This window comes from Tripterygium wilfordii, chromosome 9 (assembly GCF_013401445.1).
Source record: "Tripterygium wilfordii isolate XIE 37 chromosome 9, ASM1340144v1, whole genome shotgun sequence".
NCBI lineage: Eukaryota > Viridiplantae > Streptophyta > Magnoliopsida > Celastrales > Celastraceae > Tripterygium > Tripterygium wilfordii.
In genome coordinates, this window is record NC_052240.1 from 12,225,422 (window position 1) to 12,245,341 (window position 19,920).

A 19,920-nucleotide genomic window follows, 5' to 3' on the forward strand; every position below is an offset into this window, starting at 1 on the left:
CAAGCTGTGGAAACCTCAAAACTCACGTTTTCTCTTGTGCAAATACAGAAAAACTACATTCATGATTCCTAACATGATCAACTGATATATCGATAGAACCAAGCAACCAGTTGACAACTGACTAGTCAAAGAACAAGTTCGATTTTGCACGTCACCAATTTTCAATTGCAACTTACTAATTTCTTAGAGGGCATAAGACGATGAAACCAATAATGATGTTGGCCTAATGGTAAGATATATGTTAGTCATGCTCTTTCACTCTCTCACATGGGTTTAATCCTCTTCGAGGCATGAGATCACACATGAATTTTTCATGAGTTTAGCTAGTTTATGGAAATGACCGTCCATATTATAGGTGATAATACTAAAAAGATTTTGATTCAATGCATCATAATTCTGAAGGAGACCGTAGTCATGCACCTTGAAGACTTACGTCTTTAGATAGGTAGCAGGTCTAATTAGGAGTCAACTCCATAGTCAATTTGTATCCTCAAATGAGGTTTATGTGTAATATGAAACCATTTCAACCAAACAAACACTGCCTTAGAGCATGAAAATATTTAAAATTTTGGATTTTTTTTATTATTATTATTTGTTGGAGAATGGAGACATAGATTGACCTTTTGAAAGAGGTCAGAGGGGGCGGTGGATTTTGATAAAGTTTTTGGACTGTAGTGCTAATTGATAGTTGGGTGGGCCTAATGGTGGGGGCCCATGACCCTCTTTGCCTTCTCCATCGACTGTCTCTCTCGACGTCCAAGGCTCGAACAACTTTTCTTTCTTTGTATTTTATTTTACTATCCGTAATCAACGTTTGGCCCACCATGTAATCATTTGTCTTCAAACTAGCTTTTTTGGAATTTATTTATTCAATTATTTGCTATTTTGTCTTTATTATTGTTTATTAAAATGTCATGCTCACGTCATCTATGACATAGCCCAATCAATAGCTTATTGTTTTTCACCTTTTTTCTTTTCATTAATCTATGTAAATCTTTGATTACAACACGAATTTTGGCAGAGGCGATGGCAGCATTATTCGCAGTTAACTTAGCTTTGGATTTGGGCTTTAAGAATGTAGTTTTTGAAGGAGATGCTACAACTATAGTGTCAGCCATTAATGGTGGGGAGCTGCATTTACATGTATGGAGTCCGGTGGTGTTGGAGATTAAACGGCTAGTTCAATATTTCACGAGCTGGAAATTTATCTTTGCAAAAAGGTCAGCCAACATGGCTGCCCATGAGATGGCTCGCTACTCAATTCATATACCAGGTTTGAAGGTTTGGATTGAAGACACACCTCTTTTGGTACAACACGTTGTTCAGATGGACAAAATTTCTTGCAACCAAGAATTAAGGGAGGAGATCTGACTGTGAAGTATAATTTTGCATTATATGTTGTTTCTTTTATTTGTGGTGCATGTTTTGTATTTAATCCATTTGTTTTTTGCTGGTTGTATCCCACCTATATGGTGGCTCGAGTGCCTATAATGGCCTCCATTTCGTCTACTCAGTTGATGAGTACATGAATATATCTACGGTCTCTGACCTTTCAAAAAAAAAAAACACGAATTTTGTTTTTCAAAAACATTGAATGATAAGTCGTGTGCAACACTCTCATGTGAGAGTGATTAGTCATTCTTACCTAACACGACATAATTGTCTTAAATATATATATATATACATATTTTGGAATTAGAAATGTTGTTGACCTCTTTATTTAGGGTTGTTGAGATATGTTTCAATGCCTCTCCGTCTAACTTTGTCAATTCCAAATCATTCATCCAAATCTAACAAGTGTGTGTACAAGTTCTAATAAATTTTAATTTCAAGAAATTATGACTCCTAATAGCATCGCCACTTCTTAGTTCTTTTCGAATATAAAAATCCTAATATCTAATTATATCAAGCTATAACATAATAATTTAAGAACAGCCTTCAAGTCCAAGCTTCTATTTATCTTTATTGTTTTTATAATTAAGATCTTAATAAGGAATAGGAAGGAAGGTTTCGAACCCTAAACCCTTTTCTTAATAATTGTAGAGTCTAAATTTTCAACCTTAGATTCTTTCGTTAATATCAGTAGAGTCCAAATTTTCGATTTGACGGTCAAATTAAATTTCACACCATCCTATATATATTTATCCAAACAATGTCACGTCATTCTCTCTATTCACATATATCTTTTGACTTTATTTAAAAAAGAATTAATTTGATACTATATTTTTAGAATCTATAATTATTGAGAAATTGTAAAGCTCCCGAATCCGTAAAACATACCATCAAGTCCCTTTGACTTGGTACAAAATGATGTGATGAGTATAATAAAAAGATCTTACTTTTACACAAGTGTTTTTTATTTCACATTTGAGGGTTATTTTGACCTTCAAATGTACGATTTTCCAAATTTATTACTTTGAAGTGTTAAAGCAATCATAATTACAAATTTCTTTTAGTAAAACTTACTTACAAAAAAGGTTGGCTAGCTCCGTGACTCAATGGATGATAAATCAATTAATCAAATACTAATTAATAAATTAAATACTCAAGGGCTTAAGAAATCAACAATAACATGTTGGTTTGGTGTCTTTTAAATTTTTGTTATTGAGAGAGCATGTAACGACAAGCTTAAGACGAAAATAATTAGTGTCCCACATTGAACTAATCCAGTTTTGGATGCACACACAAGTTGGTCCTACTTGTGTTGACTTTTTTTAATTAGCTACTTAAAAAACATCATGATTTCATTCAATTTATTAAGGTTAACTCAAAATATCAACTTTGAAACTCAAGCAATTGAGAAAATTTTCAATCCAATATATCTATTTTCGGTTGCTGTCAATCCAATTCAGCCTTAAAAAAAAACTATATAATTATAAGTTATGTGGGCATGTCCGATAACTTATGTGGACATGGTCGGGGACATGCAAGATGTAAACATATCGACTTTATCCTTGCATATTATATGGATAGACTGTTTTGGGGAATTGAATGACTTGCATCCTGCCACTTTACCACTGAGCCACACATTCGCCTATATTAAATACTCTACTTTAATTTCGAAATAAATTTGTGCATGAGGTCTATTAACCCAGGGAGTTTTCATGGTTTTATAATTTATGACTTAGTGGAAACTAGAATAAATTACAAAAAAAGCCAGATTTGGTTACTGATTGTTTTACTCGGTGGATGGCTAGGGGCTAGGGCCCTGGATGGAGTTCATCCGTCTGGTGAGACTACTGGGCCTGAACTAGTGGATCTTGGCCCATGAACCCATTAGGACATCTGCAACTTGAATTAGGGTTTTTTAAAAAAAAATTAAAATACAGAAATCTGATTGAGATTCAGATTCCAGTATATCAGTTCCCTCACTGTGTTTTGTGCGAAGGATTCTGAACGGTAAAGTATATTCCAATAATGAAGCTCAAGCAATTAGAAAGTCTCCTGGGTGATCTTCAACAGTTCACCGATCCGAAGGTAGACTTCTCTTCTTCTTCTTCTTATTTATCGTGAATTTGTGCAGATTAATTACTCTTCCTGCTTATTGTAGGTGGAGCTGGAACAGTACCCGACTGGGCCTCACATCGCATCTCGCATGCTATACACTGTATGCTCTCACTTCCCCCTGCTTTCTCTTCCAATGCAATAATTCATGTACGTGGATGTACGAATTTGTTCATTGTTTGTTTCTAAGTGAATTCTGCTTCAATTGTTCTTGAATCGATCAGGCAGAGAATTCTTTTGGAGATGTGAGTGACAAGGTAGTTGCAGATTTTGGTTGTGGGTGTGGTACATTAGCTACTGCTGCTGCTCTTTTGGGTGCAGAGTAACTTCTTTTTCCTTCTCATTTTCTTTCAATTTTCTGATTTTTCTCCTTGTCTTTGTTGTTAAGTCTACATTGAGGGTAAAAATGATCGTTACCAACTCATCGGCTGGATTAGCTAATTTGGTTATAATCTGATATTTGAAAACAGACGGGTTATTGGCATTGATATTGATCCTCAATCTCTTGAAATAGCATTACTTAATGCAGAGGAGCTAGAGGTACGTTGTCTTTATCTCTCACTCCCTCTGTAATGAGTGATGAATGGCAGGCTCGTAGTCCATTTCCAGTAAAAACTACATACATGGAACATGTACTACGACTGATGATATGGAAAGAGTGTATTTAGGCCAATCATTTCCTCCGCACTCCCTCATGTTTTGAAGTTCATATTAATTGTTTTATTATATTCATTATATTGGAACATTTGGATATTATTGGTTGGCGCTGATGCGTTGTTACTTCACTGAATGACTAAACCTGCAGTTGGACATAGATTTTGTTCAATGTGATGTGAAGATGTTAGGATGGAGAGGTAACTAAGTAAACATATTTTATTGATTTATTCTGTACTTTGCTGAAAATTGATGGCTATGATCACAAAGATTGATATGAAAATGGTGGTTCACAAATAGCCTACTTTAACTAGTTGTCTAAGTTACTTATGTTCATCAAACATTTTCTTTCTAGCACTTTGTGATTTTTGGGAGTAACCATTTAATGGATTGTTCTTATTAGGTCGTTTTATTGATACCATTGTAATGAATCCTCCTTTTGGAACCCGGAAGAAGGGCGCAGATATGGATTTTCTCCGTCTGGCTTTGAAGGTTCACATGGGATTGATCTTTGATGATTTAGATGCTACTATTTGATAATCTCATTTGTTTTGATGGATATACACATAATTTTTTTGGTTGTCAGGTTGCTTCTCAAGCAGTTTATTCATTGCATAAAACCTCAACAAGAGATGTAAGCCATTCGTTCTGAAATTCACAAGTTATTATCAGCCTAGTGATCTAACTTGATCTATTAATCGGGTGCTTTCTGCTTGTGAAATAAATAAATAAATAAATAATCTTACATTTTTTTTTTATAAGCAAAAAAATTCACGTGTATTGTGTAAGGGTGTTGAATTAGTTATAGGAATAAATATCTAGTTGCACATGAGCACATCACACCCAAACCTACCAAGAGCTTCGTTTGTCATTTCCTGCTTTTTTAACTTGGCAAATAGATCTATCATCATCGTTTTGGAAAGAACCCTGGGAAGCATGGTTTCTTTAGATTTACTAATAGGCAATGTTGAAAATAGGATCATGTGCAGAGAGTAATGTAAGGGCAAACTTATGGCTTTGTAATGTCCTACAAAGTATTGTTATTTTGATTTGTTGTTCTCTTCTTTAATTTGATACAAAGGCATGGTTTTGTTCTCTTTCATTGGTAACTCGATTTCATCTAACCAAGATTTATAATTTTCATCATCGTATCATTATTAGGATTATGAGTAAGTACCCATATGACCTTTCTTCCCCCTTGTCGTTACAGCATGTGAAGAAAGCAGCCTTACGGGACTTCGATGCAAGCAGTGCTGAGGTCTTATGCGAGGTGAGTACTTGAACTAACCCACTGAAACTGACGCTGCTACAGAGATTTTTATGAAGTATGCTATCACCTAGAGTCCATGCAATGCTCGCATTTCATTTTCGTAGTTTGCTGTGTGCTCATGGTTTGGTACTTAACATGCACCCTATTTGCTTTCTATTTCATTGTCAATTTTGTCTGTCAGAAAAATAAGTACTGCTTAAATCACATTTTTACTCCCATTTTTCACTGGATGTTAGCTTCGCTATGACGTACCACAACTCTACAAATTTCACAAGAAGAAGGAGGTGGATATTGCGGTTGACCTCTGGCGATTTGTGCCTAAAAGCAATCAGGGACAGAGATCATGACCCTGGCGTTGGGCGACATTTAGTAAGGGTTCATGAGCGCGACATTTAGTAAGGGGTTCATGAGACTAGCATTGAAGACTATATCATTTGCCACCATCTGACCTGTAGACAGAGGACTATCTTTGTGACGATTGAATGAGAAATCCTTGGAATTGGGCTGATGAGTAAACGGAGATTAGGAGGAACTTTGATGAATAAAAGAAGTTATGGTTGAAATTAAAATTTTCATAGGTGAAGTGGGAAGTTCTTCATGATGGGTGATATTTGAAGTTCACTCTTTAATCATTTGAACTTTCATCTTTCAAATAACTTGATAATTTTCCCAACTATTTTGAGTGGTGTAACAAAACTACATGCTCCTTGTGCATCAATAAGTTGGTGACAATTACTTTTAGAGAATTGCTTGAACCAAAACAAAAGAAATCAAATTATTCTCGCATTCAAAATTAGTCTCAACCTCACCTCAGACCTCCATTAGTGACTTTTGTCTATCATGCCTCAGCTTTAACTCCTGCATTCTCAGCAGTCTCACCGAGAGTGAAGCGAACGAATCTCCGGACTCTAATATTCTCCCCAAGACCAGCTATGGTTTGCTTCACGAGGTCTTTCACCAATATGCCATCATCCTTAATGAATGGCTGCTCTAAAAGAGCAAGTTCACCTAGCCTCTTTGACACCCTCCCCTCAACAATTCTCTCTCGGATGTTCTCCGGTTTTGACAGAAGGTCTTCTCTCTGCATCTCAAGCTCTTTTTCCTTTAAAACAATGCTCTCCGGAATGTCTTCAACAGATACAGACTCTACCTGCGGGCTGGCTACAACTTGCATTGCCAGATCGTCAACCAGTTCCTTGAATTTTTCACTTCTACCAACAAAGTCAGTCTCACAATTGACTTCAATCAGTACTCCAATGCGCGAGTCATGGATGTAGGAACCAATCCTGCCTTCAGCCGCAAGCCGGCTGGATTTCTTGTCAGCTGTTGAAAGACCCTTCTTTCTAAGGTATTCCTGGGCCTTCTCGAGATCTCCTCCAGTTTCAGAGAGGGCTTTCTTGCAGTCCATCATTCCTGCTCCCGTTTCTTCCCGTAGCTGCTTTACAAGCGCAGCAGAGACTGTTGTTGCAGGTGGCCTGCAATAACATAATTAACATTGATAAGCCTAAATGATAATGCCATACGTTTGCATTCAGAGAAAGCAGTCACTTACTTCTGAACAGTTTCCTCGGCTTCCACAACGGCAGGCTGCTCTTTTGCAGGCGCAGGAACTGGTTTAGCTGCAGTTTGAGCAGCCACTTCAGCAGCAAAATCCTGGCTCTTCTTCTCCAAGCCCTCTCCAAGATTGTAGCGCACAAACCTCTTCACCTTTATATTTTCTCCAATAGTAGCAATTGTCTGTTTCACCCAGTCCTTTACCACCACCTTATCATTCTTAATGAAGGGCTGCTCAAGCAGTGCCAGCTCCTCTAGCCTCTTCCTGATTCGCCCTTCAACTATTTTAGATCTGATTTGCTCAGGTTTTGACAGCAAATCTTCCTTCTGCATCTCGATCTCTCTTTCCTTGTTCACAATCTCTTCAGGAACGTCTTCTGCGACAAGATACTGTACTTGAGGGCATGCTGCCACCTGCATGGCTAGATCATCAACCAGCTCCCTAAAAATGTCACCCCTGGAAACAAAATCTGTTTCACAGTTCACCTCTACCAGCACCCCAATCCTGCTATCATGAATGTAAGAGCCAATTCTTCCTTCGGCTGTGGCTCTACTAGATTTCTTGTCTGCGCTTGCTAGCCCTTTTTTCCTGAGGAACTCCTGAGCTTTAACAATGTCTCCTCCAGTCTCTGATAGAGCTTTCTTGCAATCCATCATGCCTGCTCCTGTTTCTTCTCGGAGCTGCTTTACTAGAGCTGGTGATATAGATGCTGCAACAGATAAGATAACTAAATAAATCATGCAGAGAGATAGAACCAGCTTTCAATGATCACCGTTACTAACCGAATCAGAGATAAAAAGAAAACCCAAAAACAAGATTGACAATTCCAGCATTGCTCAGTTGTTAGAAAGCGATTAAAATATTTAAATCATGATATCTTAGGCTTGGTACAACCTGACCCCATCCTGAAGTTATAATGTTGGCACTAGGTATTGCAATAATATTTGGGATTAAACAAGCAGTGAAACTGTTATTTACATCTGCAAGAGGAGTTTTTTTCAGACGGTATGTAGCAAAAAAGTATATCATCAACAAATACACCCCAAGCTTGCATTTGGCAGGAATCAACACTAAGATGCTTCAGAAAACATTACCACCACAGGATCATGCTCATACCTATTTATTATATTGCCTAGTTCATATTTACAGTATTGGGCTTCTGTTTTACGTATTCTAAGTGTTGAACACTTAAACTCTATAGCGGCGGAAGTACTAACTTTTTATGTGTAAGCCTATTATCATAGATACCACTTTGTGTCAGTGTCTAGATGACCAGTATGCTATCTTCTGTTTGGTAAAAAGTTGTGTGAAATGAATTGAACAAGTAAATAATTTTCATGTACAAACCTTTGGTTGCGCTCTCCTTGGGGGAAGGAACTCCACTTTGTCCGTTTGAATCACCCACATTGCCATTTTCCTCAAGAACAGGTCCATCAATTCCATCTCCAACCACTGAGCCAGAAGGAATTTGAACCTCAGCAGCTGGTGTTTGTATTGGCATTGCATCACTGGTGTTCTTATCTTCATTCTCCACAAGTTCCTGAACGACCCGACTTTCAGAAGAGATGATTTGATCCTCGAGTGAATCTCCAGATCGACCAGAATTTCCATCACTTTTAAGGTTTTCTGGATGAAATAAAGCGTGACTAACGTGGTATCAATAGTTCCAGAAATGTTCATGCAACACTATGATCAAAGTTCATAGACACGACAATGAATTTATCATTATCATTGGGCAATTAGTAGAAAATCGAGTCAACAATTGCATATAATCTATATTCAAATGGAAAACTTTTTTTTTATTTTATCAAAACTAGAAGCAACAAGGGGGTATCATGGACAATATCATCATCAAAGCCTTTGTCCTGAGAAGTTTGGAGACCGCAAGGGGGTGCAACCAATGAGTGGTATCTTTTCATTTTATATTAAAATTAATACAGAAATTACTTGAATAATAACGTTAAATTATGTTAATAAAAGGTGTCTTATCAAGTTGCATTTAAGCCTGGAGGCATTATCCTAATTCACTGGAATCAATTTGTTGTAGATGTACATTCATGCAATTGTTTGGAAGAGATGGCTATGAACCTTCACTTTCCCGAGGAAAGACGTGTCTTTTTTGCATACCTGAGATGGTGAGACCGCCATTTTCATCAGGAATGGGCTCCATCCCCCTCAGTGGTGCAGAGGAAGAAATATCACTCTCAATACTAGATGCTTGTATTTGCACCTCATCGTTGGCTCCATCATCCCCCTGATCATCCACAACTTCATCCACTGGACTTTCTGAATTCAAGCTCCGATTAGCTTCTACATTAGATGCTTCCGATTGTCCATCACCTCCCATCTCATCAATCAAAGAAGCTTCCTCAATTAACTGATGCTTAGTAGAGACTCTCCCTTCAATTTCAGATTCTTTCTCTACTACTTGAGCTGCACCATCTACACTTTGTGCACTGGATACAGCAAATCCTTTGTCGCTATTATCACTATCAACAATGGCTTCCCTCTCAGCCTTCTTTGAAGAAGTTTCAACATCCTCCACTTTTTCATCAACTGCCAAAGGGACATTGCTGCTGTCTGCTTGACCCTGCATTTCAGATATATCAGAAACAGTCTTGCTTTCGTCTAACTTGCCTTCTATTTTCTCTGAACTCACAGGCTTCACTTGCTGTTTGTCTGCTTTCTCCAATCTCTCTCGCTCATCCAAAAATGCAGCAATATCCTTGTTCTGACGGAAAGCTAGCACAAAGGGATTTGTTGCAACATGGACAACCCCTTGGCTTAGTTGCGGGTCCAACTGAACATCTTCTGTCTTCATTGTCAAGGTCACCTGTCCTCTAGTAACTCGCAGCACCCGCACACTTACTTCTTGGCCAACCTGCAGCGAAGAACCACTCATCATGGTTAAAAATTCATTATCAGACTCTTCAGATGTTGGCAGGAATCCTTCCTCATCATCTGGAAGTGATATAAAAGTGCCAGCCCTAGCTAAATTTTTTACTGTTCCCTGCAATTGCTGTCCCTTGACAAACTTTGAGCTTTTAACCTCATTTTTCTTCTGGCCGGACTTCGAAGTATTTCTTCTTGCAGGCCTTGCCTTCTCACTAATACTAGAAACATCCTTTTGTTGCTGCTGATTATTACCATCATCACTTTCACGCATAGTAAGAGAGATACGCCCTGTCTCAGTGTTTACTTCAAGTATCTTCACCTTCACCTCTTGTCCAACAGAAACAAAGTTTCCAACATCCTTAACAAAGCTATTGCTCAAATTGGAAACGTGTACTAGGCCATCAGTGAAAGCTCCAAAATCGACAAAAGCACCAAATGGCTGGATAGATCTTACTTTCCCAGTAAATGTAGCTCCAGGAACCAGTTCCTCAATGTTAACAGGAGGCATCTCACTTTTCCTGCCAGGTCTTGAACGTCTAGCCTGAGCTGGAGCAGGATTCGCATCTGATTTATTAAACGGATTTTCACTTGTTTCAACTGCTTCAGATGGGCTCTCTGAGGCTCCACCATAATTTTCATTTGCGACGGGTGAATCTGGTTCTTCAACTGCTATATCTGTACCTGTCGCTGATAATGAAAGAACTCCAGATGTATGATGCAGAGTACTCTCTCTACTATATAGAGGAAACAAAACATAATTTGAAGGAGGTAAGACTAGTCTTTTTGAATATTTTGTCAGTTTTCTTGCTGTACTACATTTGGTTAAACGATTCTTCTTCACGAGAAAGGCAGTCCCAGGAATGAGAGAAATATTGCTCGTAGAGCACGGGATTACAGGAGTCATATTCACTTGAGTTGCGAAGGAAATGTGCAGACTGCACTAAAACATCTGTTTCATCCAAATCTTACCCTGTATATCACATAAAGATGACACATGTTTGGCAATCAACATTATGCAATGATAATGATGAACAAAAAGCAATGGCGAAGTATAGAATTCAATTTTTACATTAACTCATTTTCAATAAAGGCATGCCAATCTCATAAAGTTAATTATTGCTGATATGCAGTGACATATACATATGAATCAACAGAGACATAAGCTATGTCACAATTCATGCATCTGTCCCCTAATTACAGCATCCAGTTTAAAATATAATTTTCTTCACCTTCACACATAAATCATAAAAACCTACATCAAGAAAGAGAACACACAAGCTTGTCTTGATAATTCTGAGCATAAATAATTCCTATCTTAGTAATATATTCTCCTAGTGGTTGATTCATCCAGTATTTCCATTCATTTCCCAATTCACAGTAGGCCTTTATTGCCTTATTTGAACCAACAATACTGATGCATGAAAACATAGCTACAATCTCCAAAGACTGATGCAAATTCCCGAATCGTTTTATATAAATTGTGCCAAATTTAAGAATATGTCACTATTTTCAGAATATGTGATTATGTGATCAAATACTGTTTACCAACAGATTCTCACATAAGATAATCTCACAAGTGATGCACATTGATTTGATCCAAAAGGATTCTAGAAATATCCTTTCTTGTGGGCAACCTTGCCATGTTAGACTAGGTAGCCAAATGAATGCTTTTCTGGTTAGAATAAGACCAAACTATGCTCCTGGCACCAAAACATGCATTCAATCGTGATTTGCTGATATCACTCGAAATTATTTTCAAAGCATATAGGCTTTTGCCAAAAACATACTTCCTCCGAACTTGGAAAATAACAAATTTTATCCTTTTTCTGGCTATGGGAGAGTTGCAAGGGTAGTAACAAATGGTACTATCTACAACCAAGTTAGGTATGATGAAGGTTATTCAATCACATATGCATAGTGGTCTTTAGAAGCCTCCTCTCTTGGGTTTACCTCTACTTTAGCTCAAAAACAACTACTATTGGAGAAGTTGGATAGTGGAAATTATGAAACCTCAACTTTATAATGATATTGACTTCTATGCTTTCATGGAAAAATACACCCACTTCCCGAAGAGGATTGACCTGAACTTTAAATAATCTTCATTCTCAAAGTATATGTCATAAATTACATGTTAGTACCTCAAAATAAAGAGAAATATTAATCACCCTCTAGTCTCTACCCATGTTCCTCAGAAAATCCACGAACTTATTTATTTCTGCTAAATTTTGATTCAAACTACTACATTATCAAGTCTGATTTTCCAGAACTTGTATAAAGTATGAACTGTTGGGAGTACTAAAACAAAACATTCAATAAGAATTAAGTGAATGAGGTATTCTCAACCTTGACTGCACACAGTTCTTTCAACTTAACTGTAAGTGCAAAGTCCATAAACATGACTATATGAAATAGATTATTCATTCACGTAATTCAATTTTTCTACGTTGTACTGTTACTAGGAAGTATAAGAATAATCAAAATAAAGCCAGGCTTCCTCTTCCAATACAAAGACCATTCAATTCCAGCAAAAAGTTAAAGAATTCAAATATGAATAGCCCAACAAAGAACAAACAATACCCACGACCCAGAACATCAAAAAGCACAAAAATTAGCAGGAAAGCAATCAAAGTACACGTAAATTAGAGACAATCAAAATCAACTACAAAAGTGCATATAAAAATAGTCATAGAAAATAGTGTAAAAAGAATCAGAAGGGAAATTTTGAGTTACTGGTTAGGCTTACTCTTTGTTGAAGATATGAGAGCGAAGGAGAAGCTGCTATTCATTACGGATGAAGAAGAGAGGGAAATGAAAGGTTGGGCTTTAAATCCTTATCTTTCGATATTGTTTTCCTTCGCAGGAATAATCCTCCTCGGCTCGGCTAACTCATTGGCTTTTATCAAGCCGCTTAAGCTGGTGGACTGATGACATTTAGCCCATTACGATAATATCATATATGGGCCGTACTGTATAGACAAATTAGAGGCCCAAGCTCGGCCCATCTTTTTGGTTTGTTTGGATTTCACGTAGGGATGACAACGTATCAGGTACCCTTCCAATTAGTGAATACCAAAATCGTTTCCATTTAAATTACTCAATACCAAAACCGTTTAAAAACCATTTAAATTTCCAAAACCGAAACCGTTCCATAACCGTTTACCGTCGGATACCCGTTTACCGTCTAACTTTTAATATTTTTATTTTTCTATAAACGTATAATTCAATTTTTTTTAAAAAATAATATGACTTATTATGTTGTTATAGGTTGAATGTAATATCTATATAATTATATTATTTTATTTTATTTAATATGTTTGATCATGCTAAAATTTAGCATCCTAGTAATATACCTTTATATAAATGATTTATAATGTTATTACTATAATTTACTTTTTTAATTAAACGGTTCGGGTATCCTAAACCCGACATCAAAAACCAAACCCGACCCTAAACCATAACGGGTTTGAAAATCAAAACTAAAACCGTTTCCAAACCCTATAGGATCGGTTTTCAGGTTTTAAATGGATCAAATATCATATAGATAGTGCTAGGGTCGGGTTTTTTTGCCATCCCTAATTTCACGTTTTAAAATACGTGACTAGGGGCTTTTCAATTCATTCCCATCTTCTACCGCAAGAAATCGAAGAGAGAGAGATCATAGATGGAGACGAGAGGGATCTGCGGGACAGTGCCGATGACGTCTCCTTCTTCTCCAACAGCTGGCGTAAAGACTCGCTCATTGTTTATGGACGGCATCGGCAACGACAAGAAACGCACCTCCGATCCGTCTACAAGGTCTCCTTCTCGCAAAACCCTAACCTCTGTCTCCGATCTCAAGGATCTTCTGTCTTCGCGCCTCGATGATGTGAGGAGAAATCTTATCGATTAGTCGCACTCAGAAATTCTCAAGGACTCATAAGCCTCCCACTCTCACCTCCACAAACGCTTGAAGGTACTTTTCTCCCTGTTAATTATGTATGGAGCATCTACGCATGAGATCTGATTCTAGATATCGTGTGTCTTTGCAAAGTGTGTTTTGTTACAAAACTATGCATCCCTTTGATTGCTGTCAAACCAGAGGAAAGGATTATTAGGCTTTGAACGATGACTAGGTTACTATGAAAACCTGAGTCGTCTGTTAGGCTTTGAACGATGTCTCTCTCTTTTGTTACATATCAAGAATTTACAACTGAGAGTAGATTTTATCGATATCGTGTCTGTCTTTGCATGATGTGTTTTGTAACTGATCGACGTCACTCTGTTTGGTTCCTGTGAAAACAAAGGAAAACAATGTGAAAATTGCTGTCTGCGTGTAATCTCTGAGGATTCAAAGTCTAGTAGGCGATTCAGGTTGAGAAATAGTTGAATGTTAACCATTCTAAAGTGCTATATGCCTCGTTTACTTTTGTTAGGGTTTCTTGCCAGCCAAATCGATTATTATAAGAGTAATTAGTGTTTCAGCACTAAAATATTAGGTGACATTCAATCGTTATTAATTATGTTACTAATATGATGAATAACTCAGTTTTCACTGATTGTTCTTTGGTTGCTAATTTCCTAATCAATTCCATCATGGTCAACCATGCCATGTAGGTTCTATTTCTAAATTGATTCTTTCCAGGCTTAATGTTTACCTTGTTGACAACTCTGATTCTGAATAAATAGTACAAAGGCGGATATGTTATTTAATCAGGATACTAATGTAATATCTAAAAAGTAAAATCTAATTCATATCTCATAATTGTTTTAAGAGCTTTAGACAGTTGATGTGTTTTTGTTGGATCATTTCATGGAGACCTTTTTTTAATTGCATGGTTCTTGTTATGAAAACTTAATTGAATAGAAGTCATATTTTAGGATACACAGTTTTGAATTTGATGATTAGACAGTCTTTTGGAGGTTTTTTCCGCTCTATCATTATATATGACTTATCTATCTGCTGACTAGTATATCATGATTATCACCGGCCTTTTGTTTTATCTTATAAATTACATATGGCCATCTTGTATTATATTGACTGATTATGTGGTGATAATTAACAGGAGCTTCAATTTCTGTTCATGGAAGAATGAATTCAAAATTGTATGGCTTATCATAATTTTAAACCTAAAGTTTTTATCTGGGATGCTTAACTTCCTGACGTTAGTCTTGATGTACATGAGCCTCTGTGCAGCTTGACCAATATACTGAGCATATATAAAGACTGAAAGTTCAGGTTCTAAACTTGATCAAGAGAATCTATATTTCACCGAAGAAGTCTTATTTGGTTTGCCTATTTTTAGCTTTCTGCAACCACCATGACAAAGATTACTTTAATCCTTTTTGTCCTAATATGCTTCTTTTTGATACCTCCTGCAGCTTACTTTCACAGGCACAAGATATTTTGTTGAAGTGTTGGAAAGATAAAAGAGCTTTGACTAGTTAATCCCTTTAAACTTTACTCTTAGATTCCTGATAGTGCCACATTTTTTATTCAGTCTATTGGTCCTTTGCTTCATGAACTTGTTTTATTTTTTGGTAGGTTGAGTTACTACTTACTGCATCCAGTGAAAACAATTTCAGTTTTGGCTACTACAAGATAGCTGAGACTTTATGCATTCAATTGTTGCTTTGGGGTATATTTAAAAGAACTTTCTTATTGTATCCCCTACCACCTTTGGGCCACTGCCATATCCAGGATTTTATCTTGACGGGGCTAGCCACCTAATTTCAATTGATTTTATTAAAAAATTAGCTATATATATAAAAATAGCTAGAAGAAATTTTCATGAGCCTTACTTGAATGCAAAATATACGCATAAAAAGATATTTTTGGGTATTTTATTCAGGTCATTGAATAAATAGGTCAGTTGATAGTTATATGGTTCCAACAAATATATTAATCCATGACAGTGGGATGGTTCCCAAAATACTGTTGTGTGTTGTATATGCAAAGATCTCTCGGAATAATGCTTTTGCTAATGCTTATGAATCTTGCATCATGCAAGATGGGAATATCTCTTTACTTGGCACACCAATGTGCGTCATGCATCCCTTGATTCCAAGCTTGTGCACTTGTTAGGCTGAGCATAGGGTGAAAGTTAGTCTGTAGAATGCATCATATTGATTTCTTATATAGTTGATTGCAATAGAGTTAAGGATCATACCCCTTGGCAATATTTATTTCAGTGTTGTTAAAGGCGAAAGGCGCATGACCCATCAAACGCCTGAGGCGCAAGGCGCGCGCCCGAGAGAAGCTAGGCGAAAAAGGGGAAAAAATTTCCTTTAAATAGAAAGATTTTATCCCATTTAATTCTGATCAAATATTAATTAATTCTGAAGGATAATATGATATGAACTTCTGACTAATATAGGTTAAAATTAAATAATATATTAGAAGCAGGAATGCTCATTTTTGAAGAACACGTGTACTAGATTAACAGACACCTAAGCAAGTGCTTTGGTTGCTGTAAGCCTCTAAGTCACCAAAAGATAGTGTGCCTTGACACATGGACCTCATTTAGCAATTAGCATTCATGTGATAAAGGCATATAAAGGCTCATTTTTTAGGATTGAGGAACACCATTGATAGAGCTGTGATTGCAAAAAATGTAGCAAGAAGGGGAGTTAGACACCTATGCAAGTGTTGTTGCTGTAAGTCACCAAAGATGGTGGTCTTGACACGTGGACCTCATTTAGCCTTCATGTGAAGCCATATAATTGGTGGACCTCATTTTGACAATCAAGAAATACTTTTGAAATTAAAAAAAGAGACCATTTTTTACCTCAATTCTCCTAGGCGTGCGCCTGGAGCGCCTAGGCGCGCGCCTGGCCGCCTCGTGACAACACTGATTTATTTATGTAGATGGAAACTCACCGGGGAAGTCAATACCGTTTTCAATAAAAAAATCTAATCAAGGGTTATTTTGATTTTTTTCAGTCTCTTTCCTGTACCTCTATATGAATGTTGTTTTTTTTTTTTCCCTTTTTTTTACATGGGCATTTGGGCAGCACCCCATGGTGCCTTTCTCTTAATGTCAACCTTTTACATTCTCGAAAAACTAATGATAAATGGCGTAGGAGTGATTTGTATGGTAGCTAATTAATCAGTTTATTGCAAATCAGAAGAGTTGTCCTTTATCTGAAGATTGTGTGGCTTATTCCTCTTATTCTATACTGAGAAGCTTCATTCATTGTCAAATATTACAGATATACAGATAAGAGCGTCCAAGCAAGTGATGGATGAAACCGAGATAGAATATAAGAAGATCAATGGGCTGATCAGTGAAACTCAGGAAGCAATGAAGGTATATCAAACACCATAGAAATATCATATCTATCTAGATGCTGCTTCGGATATCGTTTATGTTCCTTGTTCCAGGTTTCATATGCAGAGTTCCTGTCAGAGGCACAGACCGCTGCATCTCGTGGTACGCTTGTATTATTTTCCCTTTTCTCTGATCTTTGATGGTTTGATATTAAAATGACTCGAATGCAAAAGACCTGAACTCTAAATTGTGACTGCCTGGGTGCGATGAACTTTGTTAAGCATATTTGTCAGTCCTGTTGATGAATTCCATGTAATATCCTCTGTCAAAAGTTGGCCTTACCTGAAAGATAACTGAATATAAACTGCTGCATTCAAAGGGGTTGTCACAGGCGTCCTCTGTTGATAGGTTTACAGAGTAATGTTAATCCTATGCAGAATTTTAGATCAAATCCTCTGTGCATGTGGATATAAGCTTGTTTATTATTAATTCAATTTTTTCAGTGTGCAAAACATTCATCACTGAGCTTTCAAAATCTTTTGAGGAAATTGATGGTCTCAGGAAGCGTTTTGGATCTTCATCAACTTAGGGTTATCTCAATTCTCGACCGAGCTACTTACAAAGAGAAATTCCTTAGTAAGTGCTTTCTCTGCTTGATGCTCTCTTCTGAAACACTCAAATATAATGAATATGTGATATTGCTTGTTAAAAATTATTGATTTATTTTATCTAGCTCAGGAAAAGTAAAAAAGATTACTGCAAAGAGTATTTGATAGCTGAAAAGGCATCCTTGTTAATTAGTTTAGAAGTGAAAATAATTTGCTAGATATAGCTCAAGCCTCTAACCGGGCATTTGGTTGGGATTTTCAGGGGAGAATGAGGTGAGCTGAGGGTGAGAATCACTCATTCCCTCGTTTGGTTGAGTTTGGGAGGATGGAATCCCAAACTCATCCCACCCTCATGCCCTCCTTATGGAGATTAGCCAAACTCACTAGAATGGTGAGATTGGCTAATCTCCACAAGGGAGAATGAATCACAACCATTAAATTAATCTATTCTTATTTTTATGTACATAAAATTGGGTAGTATGGAAATTGTACAATTAAAATTCAAACACTCATACTCACTCTTCATTTCATATCAAACATGGTAATGTTCATCTCACACCCACTTCAAGCTTGTCTCACACTCACATTCATTGGATTAGCAACCAAATGTCCCGTAATAACTTGAGGTGGTCTTAGTACTAGTGACTGACTCTACCTCGCTCCCTCCTAAACCAACCCATTTCCCAGAACCCTACTCATGATGTCTGCAAGGTTTTCATGCCTCTGTGTTGGATCAATGACGCACATGCATATGTGTACTTATGTAACTACGTTAGCATTTAGAGATATATAATCTAATCGAGTGGTACAAACAAGCTTTAGGGCTTGAACATAAAGATGTAAAATACTTGGGCTTGTGTCTTCTGAAGGTTGTTTTCCTGACGAGTTTTAGCAATGATTGTTTGCATCCTTTAGTTATTTAGTACTTAAATACATTATACACAATATCTTCTCTTTCCATTTTAAATTTCGGTATGTGAACAATTTGTATTTGCTATGACCTTGAATTTGAGGGATTTTGGGAATGGTTATAAAATGTTCATTTGTTTTTTCTTTGCTGAAGTGACTAGTAATTGAAAAGACAAATGGAAATTCAGTGAGTGAAATATGGAAATTATATGAAGTTCTCACAACTAGTTTAACCGTTCATTTTTTGCCGTCGCTATTTTGCGACTGTGGTTCCTATCCTGATTTTAGATTGGTTGCAACGTTTAGTAATACCACGTTGGTCATTTCTGATCTAAATTTCCATACCTGAACTAGTTGGTATGACATTGAACTTAAGGGCTCTTGGGTTTGTTGAGTTACTTTTTTCTGTAGTATGATGCTCTGGATAATTGGCTAACGTTTTATATTTTTTTGTAGGACAATTGCATAGAGAGCCGGTCATGTATATTACAGAAATAGTGGGCTTGATGGTCTTGAAAGAATCTGCGCTTTTATTTCCTGTTGCCTTATTTGTAAAATAATCGTAGGAAAAAGGATTGCCGTGGCGTCAATGGGTCTCAAGGAGACATGGACCCTTGACCTTCCGATTCACCCATCCCACCTGTCGAGTAAAATAAACTAGACTTAAGTACCAAGCAAAATCTAATAGGCTTCACGGCCAAATTACTGGGTAGAGTGGTACGAACAGATAGAAGGCCCAATAGTAAAGCCTTAGCAGATGATTGGGCCACATACGAAGTACAATATTTCAAGGCCCAAATTACTGGATTTAGTGGTCCAAACTTTAAACAGATAAAAGGCCCAATAGTAAGGAACATATTGGGCTTTCATATTTGGCCCATAATCTGTTTACGCTTTATTATTGGAATAGATTAATCTGTTTACTGGATATAGTGGTCCAAACGGATCAAAGGTCCAATACTAAAGCTCAACTTTAATGTGGCATAAAGCCCAACTTTTATGGGCCCAAATTTTCTGGATATGTCCTGGCCCAAATAGATCATAGGCCTAAAGATAAAGCCCAACTTTTCTAGGTATGGGCCAAAAATGAAATACCAATTTTTCAGTACCCAAATTTACTGGATATATCTCGGCCCAAATAGATCGTAGGCCCAATGATAAAGCCCAACTTTTCTGGGCCTACGCCCAAATTTAATGTCCAATTACTAGATATAGTGGTCCAAACAGATCAAAGGCCCAATATCAAAGAAAATTTACTGGGGCATAAAGCCCAACTTG

The 19,920-nt window shown here is 37.0% G+C and overlaps 2 protein-coding genes and 1 long non-coding RNA gene across 6 annotated transcripts; 2 read left to right on the forward strand and 1 right to left on the reverse strand.

Annotated features, from left to right (window-relative positions):
* Positions 1-3,320: 3,320 nt before the first annotated feature.
* On the forward strand, positions 3,321-6,066 carry LOC120005814 (rRNA N6-adenosine-methyltransferase METTL5). The gene is made up of 9 exons (XM_038855656.1): positions 3,321-3,477; positions 3,551-3,607; positions 3,729-3,826; positions 3,975-4,044; positions 4,310-4,358; positions 4,562-4,650; positions 4,745-4,792; positions 5,369-5,428; positions 5,665-6,066. Exons 1-9 carry the CDS (start codon positions 3,418-3,420, stop codon positions 5,773-5,775), a joined length of 642 nt encoding a protein of 213 aa, XP_038711584.1. The 5' UTR covers positions 3,321-3,417; the 3' UTR covers positions 5,776-6,066.
* Positions 6,034-12,735, reverse strand: LOC120005813 (polyprotein of EF-Ts, chloroplastic-like). The gene is made up of 5 exons (XM_038855655.1): positions 12,622-12,735; positions 9,111-10,848; positions 8,331-8,609; positions 6,981-7,692; positions 6,034-6,903 (listed from the first exon to the last, which is right to left on the reverse strand). Exons 2-5 carry the CDS (start codon positions 10,780-10,782, stop codon positions 6,267-6,269), a joined length of 3,300 nt encoding a protein of 1,099 aa, XP_038711583.1. The 5' UTR covers positions 10,783-10,848; positions 12,622-12,735; the 3' UTR covers positions 6,034-6,266.
* Positions 12,736-13,513: 778 nt separating this feature from the next.
* Positions 13,514-19,570, forward strand: LOC120006203. 4 transcript variants are annotated; one of them, XR_005469950.1, is made up of 5 exons: positions 13,514-13,830; positions 15,237-15,298; positions 17,067-17,164; positions 17,239-17,761; positions 19,099-19,570. It is a non-coding gene; the product is annotated as an uncharacterized LOC120006203 (long non-coding RNA). The 4 variants fall into 4 exon arrangements; XR_005469949.1 differs by lacking the exon at positions 15,237-15,298 and having other exon boundaries at positions 17,239-17,533; positions 17,629-17,761; XR_005469948.1 differs by lacking the exon at positions 15,237-15,298 and having other exon boundaries at positions 17,239-17,287; positions 17,629-17,761.
* The last annotated feature ends 350 nt before the right edge of the window (positions 19,571-19,920 follow it).